Source organism: Salvelinus namaycush, chromosome 13 (genome assembly GCF_016432855.1).
Source record: "Salvelinus namaycush isolate Seneca chromosome 13, SaNama_1.0, whole genome shotgun sequence".
In the NCBI taxonomy this organism is placed as follows: Eukaryota; Metazoa; Chordata; class Actinopteri; order Salmoniformes; family Salmonidae; genus Salvelinus; species Salvelinus namaycush.
The window spans coordinates 21,682,659-21,702,821 of NC_052319.1; the positions used below are offsets into that span (position 1 = coordinate 21,682,659).

At 41.5% G+C, this 20,163-nt stretch overlaps 1 protein-coding gene across 2 annotated transcripts; it reads left to right on the forward strand.

Annotated features, from left to right (window-relative positions):
• Nucleotides 1-3,143: 3,143 nt before the first annotated feature.
• Nucleotides 3,144-14,929, forward strand: LOC120058325 (sterol 26-hydroxylase, mitochondrial-like). Of its 2 annotated transcripts, none has more exons than XM_039006907.1 (9): nt 3,144-3,491; nt 4,172-4,362; nt 7,913-8,112; nt 9,241-9,438; nt 11,860-12,023; nt 12,271-12,437; nt 12,771-12,852; nt 13,190-13,402; nt 13,800-14,279. In XM_039006907.1, exons 1-9 carry the CDS (start codon nt 3,243-3,245, stop codon nt 14,019-14,021), a joined length of 1,686 nt encoding a protein of 561 aa, XP_038862835.1. In that variant the 5' UTR covers nt 3,144-3,242; the 3' UTR covers nt 14,022-14,279. The 2 variants fall into 2 exon arrangements, with proteins under 2 accessions (XP_038862835.1, XP_038862836.1); XM_039006908.1 differs by lacking the exon at nt 13,800-14,279 and adding an exon at nt 14,286-14,929 and having other exon boundaries at nt 3,148-3,491.
• Nucleotides 14,930-20,163: the final 5,234 nt, after the last annotated feature.

The window sequence follows — 20,163 nt, forward strand, 5'->3', positions numbered from 1 at the left end:
CTAATTGAGTGTATTAGTATTTGGTAGCGTTGGGAATTTGTACTAGGATTAAATGTCAGGAATTGTGAAAAACTGAGTTTAAATGCATTTGGCTAAGGTGTATGTAAACAGACTTTAACTGTACATTTAAACTCAGTTTTTCACAATTCCTGACATTTAGTCCTAGTGAAAAATCCCTGTCTTCGGTCATTTAGGATCACCACTTTATTTTAAGAATGTGAAATGTCAGAATAATAGGAGAGAGAATGGTTTATTTCAGCTTTTATTTCTTTCATCACATTCCCAGTGGGTCAGAAGTTTACATACACTCAATTAGTATTTGGTAGCATTGCCTTTAAATTGTTTAACTTGGGTCAAATGTTTCAGGTAGCCTTCCACAAGCTTCCCACAATAAGTTGGGTGAATTTTGGCCCATTCCTCCTGACAGAGCTGGTGTAACTGAGTCAGGTTTGTAGGCCTCCTTGCTCACACAAGTTTTTCAGTTCTGCCCAGAAATTTTCTATAGGATTCAGGTCAAGGCTTTGTGATGGCCACTCCAATACCTTGACTTTGTTGCCCTCCCTCATGATGCCATCTATTTTGTGAAGTGCACCAGTCCCTCCTGCAGCAAAGCACCCCCACAACATGATACTGCCACCCCCGTGCTTCATGGTTGGGATGGTGTTCTTTGGCTTGCAAGCATCCTCCTTTTTCTGACATTAAACATTCTTAAAATAAAGTGGTGATCCTAACTGATTTTTACTAGGATTAAATGTCAGGAATTGTGAAAAACTGAGCTTAAATGCATTTGGCTAAGATGTATGTAAACTTCCAACTTCAACTGTATGCCAAGACTTGAAAATGGCTGTTGAACAATTATCAACAACCAACTTGAAAGAGCTAGAAGAATTTTTAAGAACAATGTGCAAATGTTGTAGAATCCAGGTGTGCAAAACTCTTAGAGATTTACCCGGAAAACTCACATCTGTAATTGCTGCCAAAGGTGATTAAAACATGTTGTCACGCTGGTATAAATTATTCGGGAGACAGGCGCAGGAATGCATAATAGTTTTTAAAAATTGTACACAAATTACGGCGTACCGTGTAAAGACGCGGGGACGAACACCAAGCAAACATGTAACAAAAACACAGGGTTGAAACCCAAATAAAAGAACGAGGAGTACCTTGAATGAATACACACGTGCACAATGATTAACGCACGGGACGTGACCCGTAATCATCTGCGCAATCCACAAGGGCACGAATGCCCAAAACACACAGCACATGTACTCACACGCACCAATGGACATAGTAACAATAATTGACAGCACCATGGTGAACAAAGGGCACACTTATACAAGGACTAATCAGTGGGAATAGGGGACAGGTGTGTGTAATGAAAGTTCCAGAGGGATCCGTGACACATGTATTGACCGCTTGTATTTACAAGCATTTCGCTACACTCACATTAACATCTGCTAACCATGTGTATGTGACAAATAAATTTGATTTTGACTCAGGGGTGTGAATACTTATGTAAATGAGATATTGCTGTATTTCATTTTCGTAAAATTTGCAAAAATGTATAACCACATTTATTGTTTTTATGTGATGTCATTTTTGGAACGGAATTAAAGTGCGCCTGTTCACTACACTCTGCTCTCCTGCACCTGACTTCACCTCCCGTACACACCCTTGACAACATTCTTACAACAATAGCCTGTTCATGGTAGATATTTCAACCTATTGTATCTCTGTGTTTACAGGTCTATATTTCCAAGATGCATTAAGATACTCTAACGCTGTTTGTTTGTGTATTGATTACTTGTATTACAAATGTTAGAAATATCAGAGCTTCTGATATTGGGTTATATGAGTTTATGTGTCTCTTGTGTCTCACGATTGGAGGGTGTGAGGTATCACAGTATCTGTCAATTTAACCACCTTTGCAGGTAAATATTTTTCACAGTCATCCATTTCATAAATGGGAGACATTAGATATGTGAAAAAACATGATTGTGCTTTGTTTTACCTCTGGTAGGGGTATCTAAAAAAACAAAAACCCCTTTGATGATTTATAGAGCTCTAGCCACTGACTGTAACCTTGGATTGTAGGGAAAGGTTTCCTCTGGCGGTAAAGGGGACTTCACATGGATAGCCGACAATAAACGGTATCAAAGTTTACTAGCGTTCTGAAAAACTAGGACAACAGTGGCAGTTGGATGGCTGCAGTGTTGCCAACTTAGCGACATTGTCGCTGTATTTAGCGAGTATTCAGACCCCTCTAGCGACACATTTTCAAAAAAGCGACTAGCGACAAATCTAGCAACTTTTTCTGGTGTTATTGGAGGCTTTTGGAGACTCTGATGTGAAAGCACGTATCGTTCTTACTCTTCTCAACAAGCAGCGGGTGCTGCCGTGGGCCCCACCCCTGTCCCAAAGCACTCACAGGCGGCCCAGGCCTCGCGCAGCAGTCCCTCCCAGCTGCAGTCAGAGCAGGAGATGTTCAACCCTCCTCGTCCAGACTGCAAATGAATCGCGCATGCGGCAAGCCGCCGCTGGCTGATGCCGCCCTGGCTTACATAACATTTTTTTTTAAATGTACCTGAATTAGGGCCAGACTAGTTACTCTAGTTACCATAATTTTCTCACATTGCCATTGACAGTTTTTTCTATTGTCTCTTTTTGGTCCATTTTTAGATTGTTAATGTAGATTGTATACAATTTTTTTTTTTTAAATGTTATGGTTAAAAATGTTCATGTTTTACTGTGACTTGTTGTAGGCTCCTAAGTGGACCATAAGGTTAAAAACCAAACCAAATTAAGAAAACTGAAGAAAAAACAAAACAAACAAAAAAACTTTGTAACTCTGCCAGAGTGTCTCTTTTGGGTCACTTTTGCCGGTCCCAAGCGCGGATAAAGCAGGAGGGTTGGAATTGTGGCATAAAAAAAACAAGAATCGACAGAAGAAAGTTCATTTGTAGTTCTAAACATATTTAGGGTGTTTTTTACTCACTTTTTGTCTCTCCTCCTACAGCCTCCATCACAATTACATGCACATGGCCAATTATGCAAATTAGGCGATGACGTCATTTAGCGACTTCTAATGACTTTTAGGACAGCCAACACTGGATGGCTGGCTGCCTCTCACTCAGTAGATAAAAACAAGTGGCCATTATAATAGGCAGGAGAGAGCTCAGTCGTACGGATAAGAATAACAGACTACACTTTCCAGCAGTCGGAAGGACAATTGATGCGTCAACATGTTTAGCAGATCTTTATTACAGATCGGACTGCGTGTTTGTACACAGGAGAATAGGAACGGGATTAAAAGAGTGACACCGACGTTAACCTACATTAGTGACAGGCGGCGCGATGTCTCGACCACTACCACTATCGTGGGGGACAACAATAAGCAGAAAACTATGGATGATTTGGATGGGCCTAGCTTTCTGAGATCTTTATATTGGCTTTTCGGGAAAGGGTATTTTCAGACAACACATCAAATGCAAGTAAGTGCTGTACAGTGTTATTACAGTGCATTGCGAAACCTAGCTGCTAGTGTTATACCACACTGGTTGCGTATTATTATGTCTAATCTCCTAGTCCATGTGCCAGGGTTTCGGTCAGGTTGATTTGGGGTGGTGTGACGAAGTTTCATAGTGATTTTCTTGAAGCTCTTTGTCCATAGAGTTGGAAAATGTGTGATAGCATTGTAGCAATGGCAGCTTTCATCCCTTCCTCCCTCCATCCCATAACATTTTCCAATAGGTATTTTATCCATTGACAAACAATGTGAGTTTTCAAAAAATGTGGGAAAAGTCAAGGGGTGTGAACACTTTCTGAAGGCACTGTATCACATTATTCCTGCCACACTGTAGAAAGCCATGCATGGGATTCCTGAAAAATGTATGTCATGTTTCGACCAGTCTGAACAATCTGAACTGTGTTTTTGGCTCGGTATACATCATAAAAAAGTTAGCACAATGTGACCAAGACCTCTATTGGACAAAACAATGTGCAGTTATAATTTTTTCAACCTATTATCTTCACATCTTGGACTATTATGTCTTGCTGTACTTTCCAGAAGAGCCAGATGTGCCATGCATGCACTAATTTATCAAAACCATTCCATAAAATTGTTTTGCATTTACTGTAGGCCTCACGCTGCAATTATGCCCCTCTCCCCCAGATTGAACACAGCAAGATCTATGGCCCTCTGTGGAAGTCAAAGTACGGGCCCTTGGTGATAGTGAACGTGGCCAGTGCTGAGCTGATTGAGCAGGTGTTGAGACAGGAGGGCCGCCATCCCACCCGCATGCACCTGCCCCACTGGAGGAGTTACCGCGAGCTGAGGAACCACGCCTATGGGCCCCTCACAGAGTGAGTAGACCGTGGAAACCCAACCCTATGGGCCCTTTCATTGTAGTCTGATTCCAGATCTGTTTGTGCGGGCATGCCAACTGCTATGGTCATGACAAGGGTCATACACTCATAGAAAAAAAGGTGCTATCTAGAACCAAAAAGTTATTTGGCTGTCCCAATAGGAGAATCCTTTGAAGAACCCTTTTTGGTTCCATGTGAACGCTTTTGGTTCCATGTAGAACCCTTTCCACAGAGGTTCTACCTGGAACCAAAAAGGGTTCTCCCATGGGGACTGCAGAAGAACCATTTTGGAACTATTTGTTTTAAGAGTGTAGGTGCTGGCTATACAGTACAATCTATGATCAGGCTACTGTCACTGCACAGCCAGGATTATTTAGTATTTTATTATGATCCCATAAAGCTTCAGCTACTCTTCCTGGGGTCCAAACAAAACATAAAACATGACATAATACGTAACATTAATAGACAAGGACAAGGACAGAACTACATATTTCTTCATTAGAACTCGTTTTTCAACCACTCCACAAATTTCTTGTTAACAAACTATAGTTTTGGCAAGTCGGTTAGGACATCTACTTTGTGCATGACACAAGTAATTTTTCCAACAATTGTTTACAGACAGATTATTTAACTTTATAATTCACTGTATCACAATTCCAGTGGGTCAGAAGTTTACATACACTAAGTTGACTGTGCCTTTAAACAACTTGGAAAATTCCAGAAAATGATGTCATGGCTGTAGAAGCTTCTGATGGGCTAATTGACATCATTTGAGTCAATTTGAGGTGTACCTGTGGATGTATTTCAAGGTCTACCTTCAAACTCAGTGCCTCTTTGCTTGACATCATGGGAAAATCAAAAGAAATCAGCCAAGACATCAGAAAATAAATTGTAGACCTCCACAAGTCTGGTTCATCCTTGTGAGCAATTTCCAAATGCCTGAAGGTACCACGTTCATATGTACAAACAATAGTACGCGAGTATAAACACCATGGGACCACGTGGCCATCATACCGCTCAGGAAGGAGACGCGTTTTGTCTCCTAGAGATGACCGTACCTTGGTGCGGAAAGTGCAAATCAATCCCAGAACAACAGCAAAGGACCTTGTGAAGATGCTGGAGGAAACGGGTACAAAAGTATCTATATCCACAGTAAAATGAGTCCTATATCAACATAACCTGAAAGGCCGCTCAGCAAGGAAGAAGCCACTGCTCCAAAACCACCAATAAAAAGCCAGACTACGGTTTGCAACTGCACATGGGGACAAAGATCATACTTTTTGGAGAAATGTCCTCTGGTCTGATGAAACAAAAATAGAACTGTTTGGCCATAATGACCATCATTATGTTTGGAAGAAAAAGGGGGTGGCTTGCAAGCTGAAAAACACCATCCCAACCGTGAAGCGCGGGGGTGGCAGCATCATGTTGTGGGGGTGCTTTGCTACAGGAGGGCCTGGTGCACTTCACAAAATAGATGGCATCATGAGGCAGGAAAATGATGTGTCTCTATTGAAGCAACATCTCAAGACATCAGTCAGGAAGTTAAAGCTTGGTCGCAAATGGGTCTTCCAAATGGACAATGATCCCAAGCACACTTCCAAAGTTGTGGCAAAATGGCTTAAGGACAACAAAGTCAAGGTATCGGAGTGGCCATCACGGAGCCTTGACCTCAATCCTATAGAAAATTTGTGGGCAGAACTGAAAAAGCGTATGCGAGCAAGGAGGCCTACAAACCTGACTCGGTTACACCAGCTCTGTCAGGAGGAATGGGCAAAAATTCACCCAACTTATTGCGGGAAGCTTGTGGAAGGCTACCCGACGCGTTTGACTCAAGTTAAAACATTTAAAGGCAATACACTCAATTAGTATTTGGTACATGTAAACTTCTGACCCACTGGGAAAAGCTGAAATAAACCATTCTCTCTACTATTATTCTGACATTTCACATTCTTAAAATAAAGTGATGATCCTAACTGATTTTTACTAGGATTAAATGTCAGGAATTGTGAAACTGAGTTTAAATGTATTTGGCTAAGGTGTATGTAAACTTCTGACTTCAACTGTATTTAAATGTATTTTGCAGTTTTTTATTTTCAATAAATTTGCTAACGTTTCTAAAAAATTGTTTTTGCTTTGTCATTATGAGGTATTATGTGTTGATTGGTGAGGGGAAAAAACTATTTAAAACATTTTAGAATAAGGCTGTATCGTAACAAAATGTGGAAAAAGTCAAGGAGTCTGAATACTTTCCAAATGCACTGTAGGTAACAACTCAAGGACATAACTACTTACCTACATTTAAAATAAGAATACACACTTCATACCCTTAAGCCTAACATTCCATACATCAATAATACTTTGATCTACTGAGGCAGGCCCTGAAATCCTAATGTCACTGCACCAATTTTTTTAAACAACCTGAGAGATTCTCAAGACATCAGCTAGTCAGTGAGCTGAGCAGACTATCATATCATATGGAGCATGACTGAAATCCTTACTCTACTGAGGCTTTGCTTACAATTACTTTCTCTGAACAGGCCCTAATATCCTAATGCAGTAGTAGGAACATGCACAAGACAATGCGCAAGAATTTGACAAGCACAAACACTTGAACCATGGGCTGCATACAGAGCCTAGATGAGCCAGACTGTACATGAAACACAAAACCTAGGACATAAAACCTCAGCATGATCCATCATGTCATGCTTGAACCAGTGTTGTACTAGCAAAGGATTGTGGTCCATTTGGGGAATAGGTTAAAGAGATTTTCTGGTACTTTTGAATACTTTTTAGCCAGTAGTTCTGAAAGTAGCGCTCACAAGCCAAAAGTGGTCCCTGAAAAACAGCGTATTACGTCACATATGTGCAGATATCTGCACCATGTCATTGCTCTCTCTCCTGCTCTGCTGTGTGTGCATCTTGCTAGTTGTCACTCAAATGGCGAAGGGCTAAGGCTCATTGGCTAGAACTCAAATCGCTAGGGGCTGGCCCACGTGGGACCACATTTTAGGAAAATGGAGCAGCACTGCTTTCAGAAAAACAGTTGCTTTCAAACTAGGGATTTTGTGGCTAAATGAGGTAAAATAGTTATTCTGGTCATAGATTATGCATGTACAAACCCATTGACACATCCAGCTCAAATCGATTGTGTCACTTTTTGCACACAACAATATGTCAGTGGTACATCACTCTGTCACAAGTTGGCACAACAAGTTGAAATTACAGGTAAAGTGGCATAAAGTGTTGGTTTTCAGTGAATTTATCTAAATCACAAATCTGCATTTCCTGTGGTGGGGAAAATTCTAGGCAACAAAAGATTGATCAAATGAAGATCCTACCTCTGTACATAACAAGTTGTCTAAGGTAGAAATGTTAGATGAAATGTAGATGGAGCTCAGTTACAATGGAAAACAGCACACATGAGGGTTTGCCTACCTATGGGTGTTTTGCATGTTCTCTCTGAAACAGTTCTTCTTTGTTTCAAAGTACTATACAGTACATCTCTTCTCCATGTTAAAGCATGATTCTGTTTGTGTCTATACTACAGGATGGGTGCTCAGTGGCAGCGGATCAGAAGTATCCTGAACCCTCCGATGCTGATGCCCAAGCATGTCTCAGCCTACACCAACGCCATCAATGACGTTGTCACAGACTTCATAGACAAGGTGGCATGGCTCAGGGAGACCAAGGGAGAAGGGGTCATGGTGAACGACCTGGCTGGAGAACTCTACAATTTCGCCTTTGAAGGTTAACAGAGGAAATGACTGTCTGTAATAATTTTCTAGTCCCCATCAGTTTCAAATCTGGACCTCTAAGCCAGTTCCACTGCTTTTTAAAATTATTCTGTTCTAATCAGGGACCTGGGACACCTGGGACATTATACGGTTGAACAGAAAACCAGAAGTAGTCCAGACCTCGTAGGGTAAGATTTGAATACCCCTGGTCTAGTCATTAAAAAGGAAAATCTTAGAACAATCGAGGAACTGATATCTGCTTCATGAAGTATTAAAAAGCTGTCCTCATCATGATCTTATAATTATGTCATTTTGACTCTACGTTCTGGCACAGGTGCAAGTGTTTCTGTGTCTTTGGTATCTGTTTTCTGTGAATTGGGAGAAAGGTGTGAATGTGAAAGGACAAGGTGCATTGTGAGGGTTGTGGAAGGCTATATCTGTTAGAAAGTGATGACCTTGAAGTAATTGCATAGTGATCTTTAGCCTTGGAAGTTGAGGAGATACTGAGTAGCTGATCGTTTGACTACCTTGTTAGGTAGGCAGTTCTTATTATAATTTTGAAGGACAGTGTATTCATTTGGTCAAGGGCAGCAGAGATGAAAAATGTTTATCTGGATGTTCTAGATCACGAGTCAAACTCATTCCACGGAGGACTGTGTCTGTGGGTTTTTTCTCCTCCCTTGTACTTGATTGATGAATTAAGGTAATGAATTAGTGAAGAACTCCCCTCACATGGTTGTCTAGGAATTTAATTGAAAGGAAAACTCAAAAACCCGCAGACTCTAGGCCCTCAATGGAATGAGTTTGACACCCTTGTTCTCGATACATACTATGGTCTTTGCTCGCATATCGCGATTGTATGATGTGACATCATCACCATCATACACTCTGTAAACTGCCATCCTGATGCTGTAATGTACCCTTTAACCTCACATAATGTCATCATACTCATGATCTGGTCCTAAAGAAACAAACAAGTAATTCATAGGTTATAACTGTGTAATTACCATGCACTTTCTAAGTAAATCACTGCTAATTTCTCTAACGGTATTGAATTTGATGCCTTTGGATATCAATAAAGTGTAGATCTATCTAATCTATATACAATTAAACTGCTACCGTTGTTTGTCTCTGTCCTCAGGGATCTGTTCTGTGCTGTTTGAGACCCGTATGGGCTGTCTGAATGAGGAGGTTCCTGAAGAGACCCAGAAGTTCATTGTTTCAGTAGGAGAGATGTTTCGCCTCACCCCCATCATCGTTCTCTTCCCCAAGTCCACCTGGCCCTACCTCCCCTTCTGGAAACATTTTGTGGCTGTCTGGGATCACCTCTTCAAAGTTGGTGAGTGATCCAGAAGCCTTGATTTCCAGAATGAATTATGCTATGTTTCACATTTGCGCAGAAATTAGTTTTGCATCACATGCTCCATCACGTATAGAAAATAGTTAAAAAAGGTACACAGTAAAACTTCACAACGTAACACATCATCACATAGCCATGAACTTAAGTAACCTCCACTACATGCAAGTAAGTGAGGGGTGGGATGTCAAATCAAATTTGATTTATATACCTCAAATTTTATGTAGGGTATATTTGGAGGGCACTCACTCATTTCGCATGTGAAACAAATGCAAATGGTACAATGTGTTAATGTTGTTGATGTTATGTTACATCATTAGCAGCAACATACACATTGCACACTTTCCGATGTTGGCACTAAGACCGCTCTCAACGAGCTGTAAATGGCCATAAGCAAACAAGAAAATGCACATTGAGGCAGTGTTTCTCGTGGCCAGTGAATTTAATGCAGGGAAACTAAAATCTGCTTTACGTAATTTTTTACCAGCATGTCACCTGTGCAACTATAGGTGACAAAACCCTAGATGACCTTTACTCCACACATAGAAACGTACACAAGTCCCTCCCTCGCTCTCCCTTTGGCAAATCAGATCATAACTCTATCCTCCTGCTTCCTACTTACAAGCAAAAACTCAAACAGGAAGTACTAGTGACACGCTCAATACGGAAGAGGTTTGATGAGGCGGATGCTAAACTACAGGACTGTTTTGCTAGCACAAACTGGAATATTTTCCGGGATTTATCCAATAACATTGAGGAGTTTACCACATCAGTCACCGGCTTCATTAATAAGTTCCTCGACAACATCATCCCCACAGTGACCGTACGTACATACCTCAACCAGAAGCCATGGATTACAGGCAACATCCGCACTAAGCTAAAGACTAGAGCTGCCGGCTTTCAAGGTGTGGGACACTAATCCGGATGCTTATAAGAAATCTCGCTACCACCTCCGACAAGCCATCAAACAGGAAAACCAACAATACAGGACTAAGATCGAATTCTACTACACCTGTAGCGGGGCTTGCAAACTATCACGAATTACAAAGGGAAACCCAGCTGCGAGCTGCCCAGGCTGTAAGGCTCTACAGGGGGTGGTGAGTACGGCCCAGTACATGACTAGGGCCAAGCTCACTGCCATCCAGGACCTTTATACCAGGCGGTGTCAGAGCGATGCCCAAAAAATGGTCAAAGACTCCAGCCAACCAAGCCATAGACTGTTCTCGATGCTACCTCACAGCAAGCGATACCAGTGCACTGACTTTGGAACCAACAGGACCCTGAACAGCATTATACCCCAATGCCATGACTGCTAAACAAGGCTGCTAAATAGCTAATTAAATGGCTGTGCTACTGTCTATTGGCTATCCTGTTGCCTAGTAAGTTTAACCCTACCTAAATGTACATAGCTACCCCTGCACATCGACTCGGTACTGGTACTCCCTGTATATAGCCATGTTCATTTTTACTCGTTATTGTTATTCACTGTTTATTTATTCCTTGTCACTATTTATTTAAAAAAATCATCTTTAACTCTGCGCTGTTGAAAAAGGACCAGTAAGTACGCATTTCACTGTTAATCTACACCGTGTTTACGAAGCATGTGACATAACATTTGATTTGATTTCTCATGTAAAAGGAGTGAGTGCCCTCACATACCCTACAATACTGTCTCCTTTAGTTTCAGCAGAGGTTTCAAAAGTTCAATGGCTGTGTTTCAGCTCTAAGCAAATTTAACAGGTGCACTGCTCCTGGCTAGAGACTTGCCCCAATAAGCAAAGTTCACACTGACAATCCTTGGCTTGTTGGGTTGAGCTCAGGGTGCATGATGAGCTCAGGGTGCATGATAGGCTAAGTCATATTACATTGTAGTATATCGCCATCTAGTGGCAGATATCCTACATGAGCAAAAATAACATCCCATCATGACTCAGGTCCATAGCAGGGGTGAAGTCTTTCCTCGATTATTCGCTTCCTCTCCTTGCCTCCTCCTCAGAACAGCAGAGGGAAGTGAGGGGGGAGAAGAACATCCAATGCCCTCCTCGCTCTTGTTTGATGGTTTGAGAAGAAGGTGAGGATAGAGGATGCAAGTGTAAAGGATGTCACACTGCTTGCTTAGCCAGTCCTACTTTCTCCTGATTCAGCTCATTATGAGGCTTGAACACAGGACCTCTCACTTGCAAACACCTGTAACTGCCCTCCTGAAGCGTCTTACCAAGTTGTACCACCGAAACGCAAGCTATTCTGCAGAGCAAGTGGGACACTTCAGGCTGAGGAGTGAGTTTCACAGATCCCTATCTGCTACACAAGGAATTGAGAAAAGACTTGAGACTCACCCTAAGCATCTATATTGTCTTTGTGCTGATTGCTATATCCTCTGACCTCTGCTCTCTCCCCATGCAGCGGAAAAGCAGGTGCGTCAGAAGATGGAGGACATCCAGGAGAGGGTGCGTCTGGGCCAGCCGGTGCAGGGAGAGTACCTCACACACCTCCTTGTCAGCGAACAGATGTCTGTCACTGAGATACTGGGCTCCATCACTGAGCTACTGCTGGGTGGGGTCGACACGGTGAGGAGGGGTGTGTGTGTCTTAAAATACCAGTGAGGAGCTGTTTCACAGGGTGGAAACAGGTGGGGAAGGGGGCATTTTTTTCTTAATTTCAGCCACTTTAGGTTGTGATTTGTTGAATGAACGTTTGCAACATAACCACATTAGCTACCTACGTCATGTACAGTTACAACAGCAGCATAACAGTATCAGTACAATATTATTAGCTTACAACCTATTCCTATTGTAATTGTTTTGGATGCTCCAGACATCCAACACCATCTCGTGGTCTCTGTACCACATGGCCCTGGAGCCAGAGATCCAGGAGAAGCTGTACCAGGAAGTGATCAGTGTCTGCCCGGGGGACAAGGTGCCTACTAGTGATGACATCGCCAGAATGCCCTGGCTTAAGACTGTTGTCAGGGAGACACTACGGTACGTTGTTAGTCATCTGTCATCCCCACTCAGCTCATTTTCAGTAAATTCACTAATTAATTAAATGAATAAGGGGTTATTAAAGTTATTATATTCATAATGAGGTCTTCATAATGAATTATAATGAGTTGTTAAATTCATTATACGCCAATGTGCTTATGTATAGTTTTTTTTTAAATGATTGATTTCTTGTTAATTAGTCAAATGGAGCCAATCCCTTTCTCTCTCGAAGATGTACCACATAGCGCTATATTTTAGCATGAACTCTGCAGTCGAAACAAACTCCACTACACTCTCTACTCCTAGTGACTTTCTTGTATACTCCCTCCTCAGGATGTACCCAGTAGTACCTGGAAATGCCCGCATCAATGTGGAAAATGAGATAGTTGTGGGAGACCACCTCTTCCCCAAAAATGTGAGTTTTACTCTTGTCATCTTGTACTGTTGGAAATGGTTGCTGTTGCTGTTGGTGAACTGAACTACTTTTCTTTTCATCCTGTATGTAGAGGAGATCCGATCACACTTGTATATTCAGTTTTATCCAGAGATATACATGCACTTTCACCATTCAATATTTTATTTAGTTCAAATCCAGGGTAGAGTTTTGGTTTGTCAATATCGCTCATACCAAACAGTTATACAGTATACGACTTATCAGAGTTAGAGAGCGACTATGTTTGACTGTTCTCCTCTCTTCTGTCCTCTCCCTCATCACTTCTCTCTCCTCCTTTCTTTCCATCTCTCTGTTCCAGACCCTGTTCCACCTGTGTCACTATGCCGTGTCCTATGACCAGACAGTGTTCCCGGAGCCCTATGCCTTCCTGCCAGAGCGCTGGCTCCGTGGGGGCCGGGGGGAAGACAAGAAGAACCAGCACCCCTTCGGCTCAGTGCCCTTCGGTTTCGGGGTCCGGGCCTGCCTGGGCCGGAGGGTGGCCGAGCTGGAGATGTACCTCATCCTCTCAAGGGTAAGACTTCCAGGCCTGTTCTGTAGTTGTATAGTACTGTTATAGCATCAGCTACCCCTGCAGTAGCTACCCTTCATTAAACAGCATTCTTCTGTTGTTATGTAGGACTGTAATAGAGGCTTGGGATGCTGACCACTTGTTACGAAGCTAGATTTTCTGCATCTGGTAATGGTCAGGGGTCAATACAGCATCCTCTGTCTATAATACATTTCCTACACCAATTTTCATATTTCATTTGACAGTGACTCTAGAGGGTTGAGAGGTTAAAGCTACAGTAAGTTTAACCTACTGTTTAGCCCCAAAACCAGGACATTGAGTAAGTTAGTTAGTGTTGCTCTAGTCTGTAGTAACAGTCTTGTAGAATCTGGTTCAACTTGTTGTGGTGTTCCTCTGTTAGCTTTGGCATTGGAAGGAAAACATGGCAGACCAGACCTTCACCTTTGGTCTTATTCATCCCATCTGGATACATGGTGATACCATGAATCTGTCTGCCGGCAAGGAATATGTAATCATTAACTTAACTTGGATTGTTGGAAGGAGTTGTACTTTCAAACCTCCAGCCTTTCAGATCCGGTATAGTGTTCTCATATGTTGTATTGATTCAGAGACAGTTCAATAATAGGATAAAACAATGACTTTTACATGATCTATTTACTGTAAATGTTTCAACTGTCAAGACACGTTGTGATATAACATTGTCATTCATTTCCCAATTAGGAGAGTTCATATTTCTAGGTTATTGTGTAATTCATGAGTTTTTGTTCCTTTTATCTATTATGTACAGTATATATCTTTCCATTGAACACATGGATAGCTGATATTCTCTCAGACTAGGACAATAACATACTAATGTCAACATGTTTTCCTCTCTCTGTCCTCCCAGTTGATAAAACACTATGAAATACGCGCAGATCCTGCCAGAGCCACAGTTAAGCCAATCACAAGAACCCTTCTTGTCCCTGCTACCCCAATCAACCTGCAGTTTATTAATAGGACAGTCCAGTAGCAAGAGGAACCAATGGCAGCAGAAGGAATTTCCCTATGAACCACATTAGTATCAAAGATTGTATATTATATTGACAAGATAGACAAGTGACCGCTGTGCCAATGGAAATATATGTCCTCAAAGATGAAGGAGGAAGCCAGATCAGGTGAGGCCATTCTAGCCAATGAAAGGGCAGATATGTGTGTGAACAACAGGCCAAAGAGATAGAGGACTCATCTTTGTATCTGTTCTATTATATATTTATTTTTGTTATTATTATTTTTTGTTATTTTTTTTTACGCCTTTTTCTCCCCAATTTCATGGTATCCAATTGGTAGTTAGTCTTGTCTCATCGCTGCAACACCCGTACGGACTCGTGAGAGGCGAAGGTCGGGAGCCGTGCATCCTCTGAAACACCCAACCAAGTCGCACTGCTTGTTGACACAATGCCCATTTAATCCGGAAGCCAGCCGCACCAATGTGTCGGAGAAAACACCATACACCTGGTGACCGTGTCAGTGTGCACTGGGCCCGGCCCGCTACAGGAGTCGCTGGTGCGCGATGGGACAAGGACATCTCTGCCGGCCAAACCCTCCCCTAACCCGGACGACGCTGGTCCAATTGTGCGCCACCCCATGGGTCTCCCGGTCGCGGCCGGCTGCAACAGAGCATGGACTCCCAACTCATAGGAATTCCCACCCAATTGACTACTTTAAAATGGTGGAAGCCCTCAAAGGCAATGTCCATGCTAAAGCATATACTATATGCCAAAGCGTATATCTGTGATGAGTCTTCTATCTATCTATCTCTATGACACAGGCACAACTCAAAGTAGCCCGAAATGCCACGTGCATCCACTTATATCAGTGCATTCATAACAACCGAAGCATCAAGAAACAAATATTTAATCAAATAAGCATCAATTAGCAATTAATTTTTTTGATGACCAAATTAGACACTCTGATTGGCTTCCATACAAACATTCCTTACTTAGTGTGCTTATTTTCATGGACAGATTTTGGGCAGAGTATAACTCTGCTTCATCTCTGTTAGTATACACACTGTGTAAGTCTTCCTGTCACCAAGCACTTGTTAATGGACAAGTCACTAAGTGTACTACTTTACCTCACTTAACTTTCCCATGCCTTAATAATAAGTGACCCACAAATGTGTAACATCATGACCACAACACAGCGAGACCACAGTAAGACCCTGTTGTTGACAGTGTGTTGTCATTATTTTAACATTTATTTCTGTCGATAGGTTTAATTTAACAACTGTCTTGCTCCAGGTGAGGCTGTGTGTTTGTTGCTAATAAACACTGTTTAATTTGTATGTTCTTTTTAAAAGTTATATGATTTTAAAATGTATTTTATGTTATGACAATGCACATAATATTATAGATGTATAATTACCTACAAAGTTATGCTGTTGATTCAGTATTGAAGATGTTCTAAATGAATGTAACACAATAAAATAGCCTTTTAGACAGTTTTGTGATGTATTGGTGTACTTTTCACAGAGATTTCTTTTGAGGACATTCTCTAGTATTGCAATGATTGATAAGACAGTTTGCACTTTGCCGGATGAAAGCTGGTTTAAGTCCCAAATGGCACCCTATCCCCTAGTGCACTGATATTGACCAGGACCCATAATGGATAGGGTGCCATTTGGGACGCTGGCCTTTAGCCTCAACACTACTAGAGATGCTACTGTGGAATAACAGCTTGTACTGCTGGGAATCTTCAATAATGAGGTTTCGCAATTCCACAGTTCCACTATTTGTTTTACTGCTTTACTCACCAATCTGTAACAGTATGATATTACACTGTTGTTACACTGGCATAAAGCTACTGTAATATAACGTGCCACAGAAAAGGGTTGTGGCTAGAGAGAGTACAGCCATGACCGGAAGTGACTTTTCATAGCAGGTTAGGAGAGCATTTTAGCTAACCCTAACCCTTTTCCTAACCTTAACCTAAGTCTCCTAACCTGCCACGTTAATTATCCTAACCTGCCACGTTAATTGTCCTTACCTGCTACAAAAAAGTAACTTCCGGTCGTAGCTGTACTCCATTTAGTCAGAACAACAGAAAAAGTGAGATTTTCTCCACGAAGCATGGTGACTTCAAGCCGTGGATAGTAAGACTAGATTAATCTTATGCATACTGAAGAGTCTTTTATCACAAAATATATTCAGTAAAAGTCCTGTCATGTTTCCCTAGTATTCAATTCAAAAAACATTTATTCCCTAAGAGGGAACTTCATGAGCGGTGACGGGGTGATACATACAAGACACAACAACATAGCAAAATAGAACACAGAAACATTAACAGTATAACAGATTAGATTAGAAGCAATCTATGCAATCACAGGCTATATATACACATATATAAACAAATCTATTAAAACGAGAAGCTGCTCTCTTAGAATTGTATGACAGATCTACAGTATATCTGCGTCCGGAGGGTAAGGGACTGTACTGGTCATGGAGTATGTGCATAATGTTCAAGGCTATTTGTTCCCCCTTCTTCCTTGTTTTTTTTTATAGATGTCACTAAGGGGTTTCTGGCTGTCTCCAATGACCTTCCCACTGTTTTTTATTACAATGGGCTCTAACTAGTGTTTCATAGAGCACCAAACCACCACACAATATTAAAAGCTAGGGTGGATTCTATAAAGCATTTATAAAATGCTTGGAGGATGGAAGGGTGTACATTAAACTGCCTACATTTCTGTAAAAAGAACAGCCATTGTTGACATTTAGAGTGAATCTGTTTGGTGTTCCTTTTGAAGGAGAGCTTGTTGTGAATGATGGTTCGTTCCTAGGTATTTATAGTCCTCCACTCACTCAATGATCTGGCTGTTAATCTCCCCTTCAAACAGCATAGCTTCAAGTGCATCCTCATCCCTAGATAACCATCAAGCCAAATGGTGCAGTTTCTGTCCTCATTCGAATATCATAAAGGAATAAAAGAAAGGTGTACCCCCTCCAACGTAATTTAAAAAATTTGGCAGTACGTCCAACCAGCCTTACAACCGCAGACCATGTTTATGACATCATGTGGGCAAGCGGTGTGCTGATGTCAACGTTGTGAACAGAGTGCCCCCAGTTGTGGCGGTGGGGTTATCGTGGGGCAGGCTACAGACAACGAACACAATTGTGTTTTATCGATGGAAATTTGAATGCACAGTGCACCGTGACGAGATCCTGATTCCCATTGTTGTGCCATTCATCCGCCGCCATCACCTCATGTTTCAGCATGATAATGCACGGGCCCATGTCGCAAGTATCCTTAAACAATTTCTGGAAGTTGAAAATGTTCTCCCATGCCCTGCATACTCACCAAACATGTCAACAATTGAGCATGTTTGGGATGCTCTGGATCTACATGTACGACAGCGTGTTCCTGGTCCGCCAATATCCAGAAACTTCGCACAGCCATTGAAGAGGAGTGGGACAACATTCCACAGGCCACAATCAACATCCTGATCAACTCAATGTGAAGGAGGTGTCATGCTGCATGAGGCAAATGGTGGTCACAGCAGATACTGACTGGTTTTCTGATCCACGCCCCTCATTTTTTTTTAAGTATCTTTGACCAACAGATGCATATCTGTATTGCCAGTCATGTGAAATCCATAGATTAGGGCCTAATGAATTCATTTAAATTGCCGGATTTCCCTATATTAACTAACTCAGTAAAATCGTAGAAATTGTTGCATGTTGTGTTTATATTTTTCTTCAGTATATATTTCCCAAACAACAACACCAAAAACCAACAAAGCAAATTAAACAAAACAATCAGACATAACAGCAAACAATACACACAAAACGTTTCAAAAGAATAATAATGTTTAAAATATTATATTGTTAGCGATTAAAAAATGTAGTATAACATTTAAAATGTTACATAATTATTTTTTATTTATTTCACCTTCATTTAATCAGGTAGGCCAGTTGAGAACAAGTTCTCATTGTCACGACTTCGGCCGAAGTTGATGCCTCTTCTTGTTCGGGTGGTGTTCGGCGGTCGACGTCACCGTTCTTCTAGCCATCGACGATCCATTTTTAATTTTCCATTTGTTTTGTCTCGTTTTCCCACACACCTTGTTTTCATTTCCCAATTACTGGTCATGTATTTAACCCTCCCCCATGTCTTTGTGTGTGATTGTTATTTGTTCAGGTCGGTATATTACGGCTGGTTTGTACCGGGTGCTGCTTATCACCCATGCTTTGTGGCAACCGTTCTTTTTGCACTTTGTAAATTGTTTACTTTGTGCTGTTGAGTAAGTGCGTTGTTTCACTCATCTCTGCTCTCCTGCGCCTGACTTTATACACCAACTACACCCACCAACCTGACACTCATTTACAACTGTGACCTGGCCAAGGTAAAGCAAAGCAGTGTGACACACACAACAACACAGAGTTACACATGGAATAAACAAACGTACAGTCAATAACACAATAGAAAAAAAATCTATATACAGTGTGTGCAAATGAGGTAAGATTAGGGAGGTAAGGCAATAAATAGGCCGTAGCGGCTATTAGTAAGCTATTGTGACAATGTGCAACTAGTAGAATGATTGATTGATTGAAGGGAAATAAATAGGCAGATAAATATAGGTTCTATTTATTTACATTGGTGTTTTTGACTCACTGGCTGACCTTTTCTTGTGGCAGCAAGTCACAAATCTTGCTTCTGGGATTGCACACTGAGGTATTTCCCCTAACAGATATGGGGTTTTGAATTTGTGTTCAAATTCTTAATGGATTTGTGTAATTTGAGGGAAATATAAGTCTCTTATATGGTCCTACATTTGGCAGGAAGTTAAAAAGTGTAGCTTGGTTTCCACCTCATTTTGTGGACAGTGGGTACATATCCTGTCTCCATGCTCCCGAGTGGGGCAGCGGTATAAGACACTGCATCTCAGTGCTAGAGGCGTCACTACAGACACCCTGGTTCGAATCTGGGCTGTATCACAACCGGCCGTGATTGGGAGTCCCATAGAGCGGCGCACAATTGGTCCTGCGTTGTCCGGGTTTGGCCGGTGTAGGCCGTCATTGTAAATAAGAATTTGTTCTTAACCGACTTGCCTAATTAAATAATGGTTAAACAAATAAATAAAATGAACTCTTTCTCTCAGCACACACATTCAACAACCAATTAAAAAGTCACGCTGTTATGTAGTCAGTGTTTCTACTGCCGCCTGTGGTGCTCATGCATAGGGGATGGTCACTGGCACCAGGGTGGAACATCATAGCACATCTAAGGAGAATGTAAATGTGACATGCTGACCATTCATTTATTTACAATTGGAGACTATTGACATGGCAAATACAACCAAACAGCACTGTAGGGGTTTCATGGGGGAAAGAGTTATATGCTAATAGTACTGTATTTTCTATTGAGTTTTACAATCCACTATTTTGTTGCTGAGAATTGTCCTGCACTGCAGGGAATGCAGATGAGCTTTGCGATTTACATACATTCACTGAAAACCCACACTAACATGGTTATATTAACAGTATTGCACGCTTCATGTAGCCTACTTCTGGCCAGCTAAAAGCCTAACCCCTGATCAAGCAACATTATATTGAAATCTTGTTTCTGCATGATTATTTTGCTGTAACAATACAGGTCAAATTAAGATCCTACACCTGTGTGTGGAAATCAGGAAATACTAGAGATGAACTACATGAAAACTTTTTTGTGCGAACGATTTGCTTTATTCATTCACTTCAACAATAGCACTCTCCATGAGAAATAAATAA

What these genes read in the sequence shown, in the direction of transcription:
- LOC120058325 (XM_039006907.1), top strand. Translation starts at nt 3,243, where the DNA reads ATGTTTAGCAGATCTTTATTACAGATCGGACTGCGTGTTTGTACACAG. An exon ending in ACCACCTCTTCCCCAAAAAT is followed by an intron (nt 12,853 to 13,189) that starts GTGAGTTTTACT and finishes TCTCTGTTCCAG; the next exon opens with ACCCTGTTCCACCTGTGTCA. An exon ending in TGTACCTCATCCTCTCAAGG is followed by an intron (nt 13,403 to 13,799) that starts GTAAGACTTCCA and finishes TTCCTCTGTTAG; the next exon opens with CTTTGGCATTGGAAGGAAAA.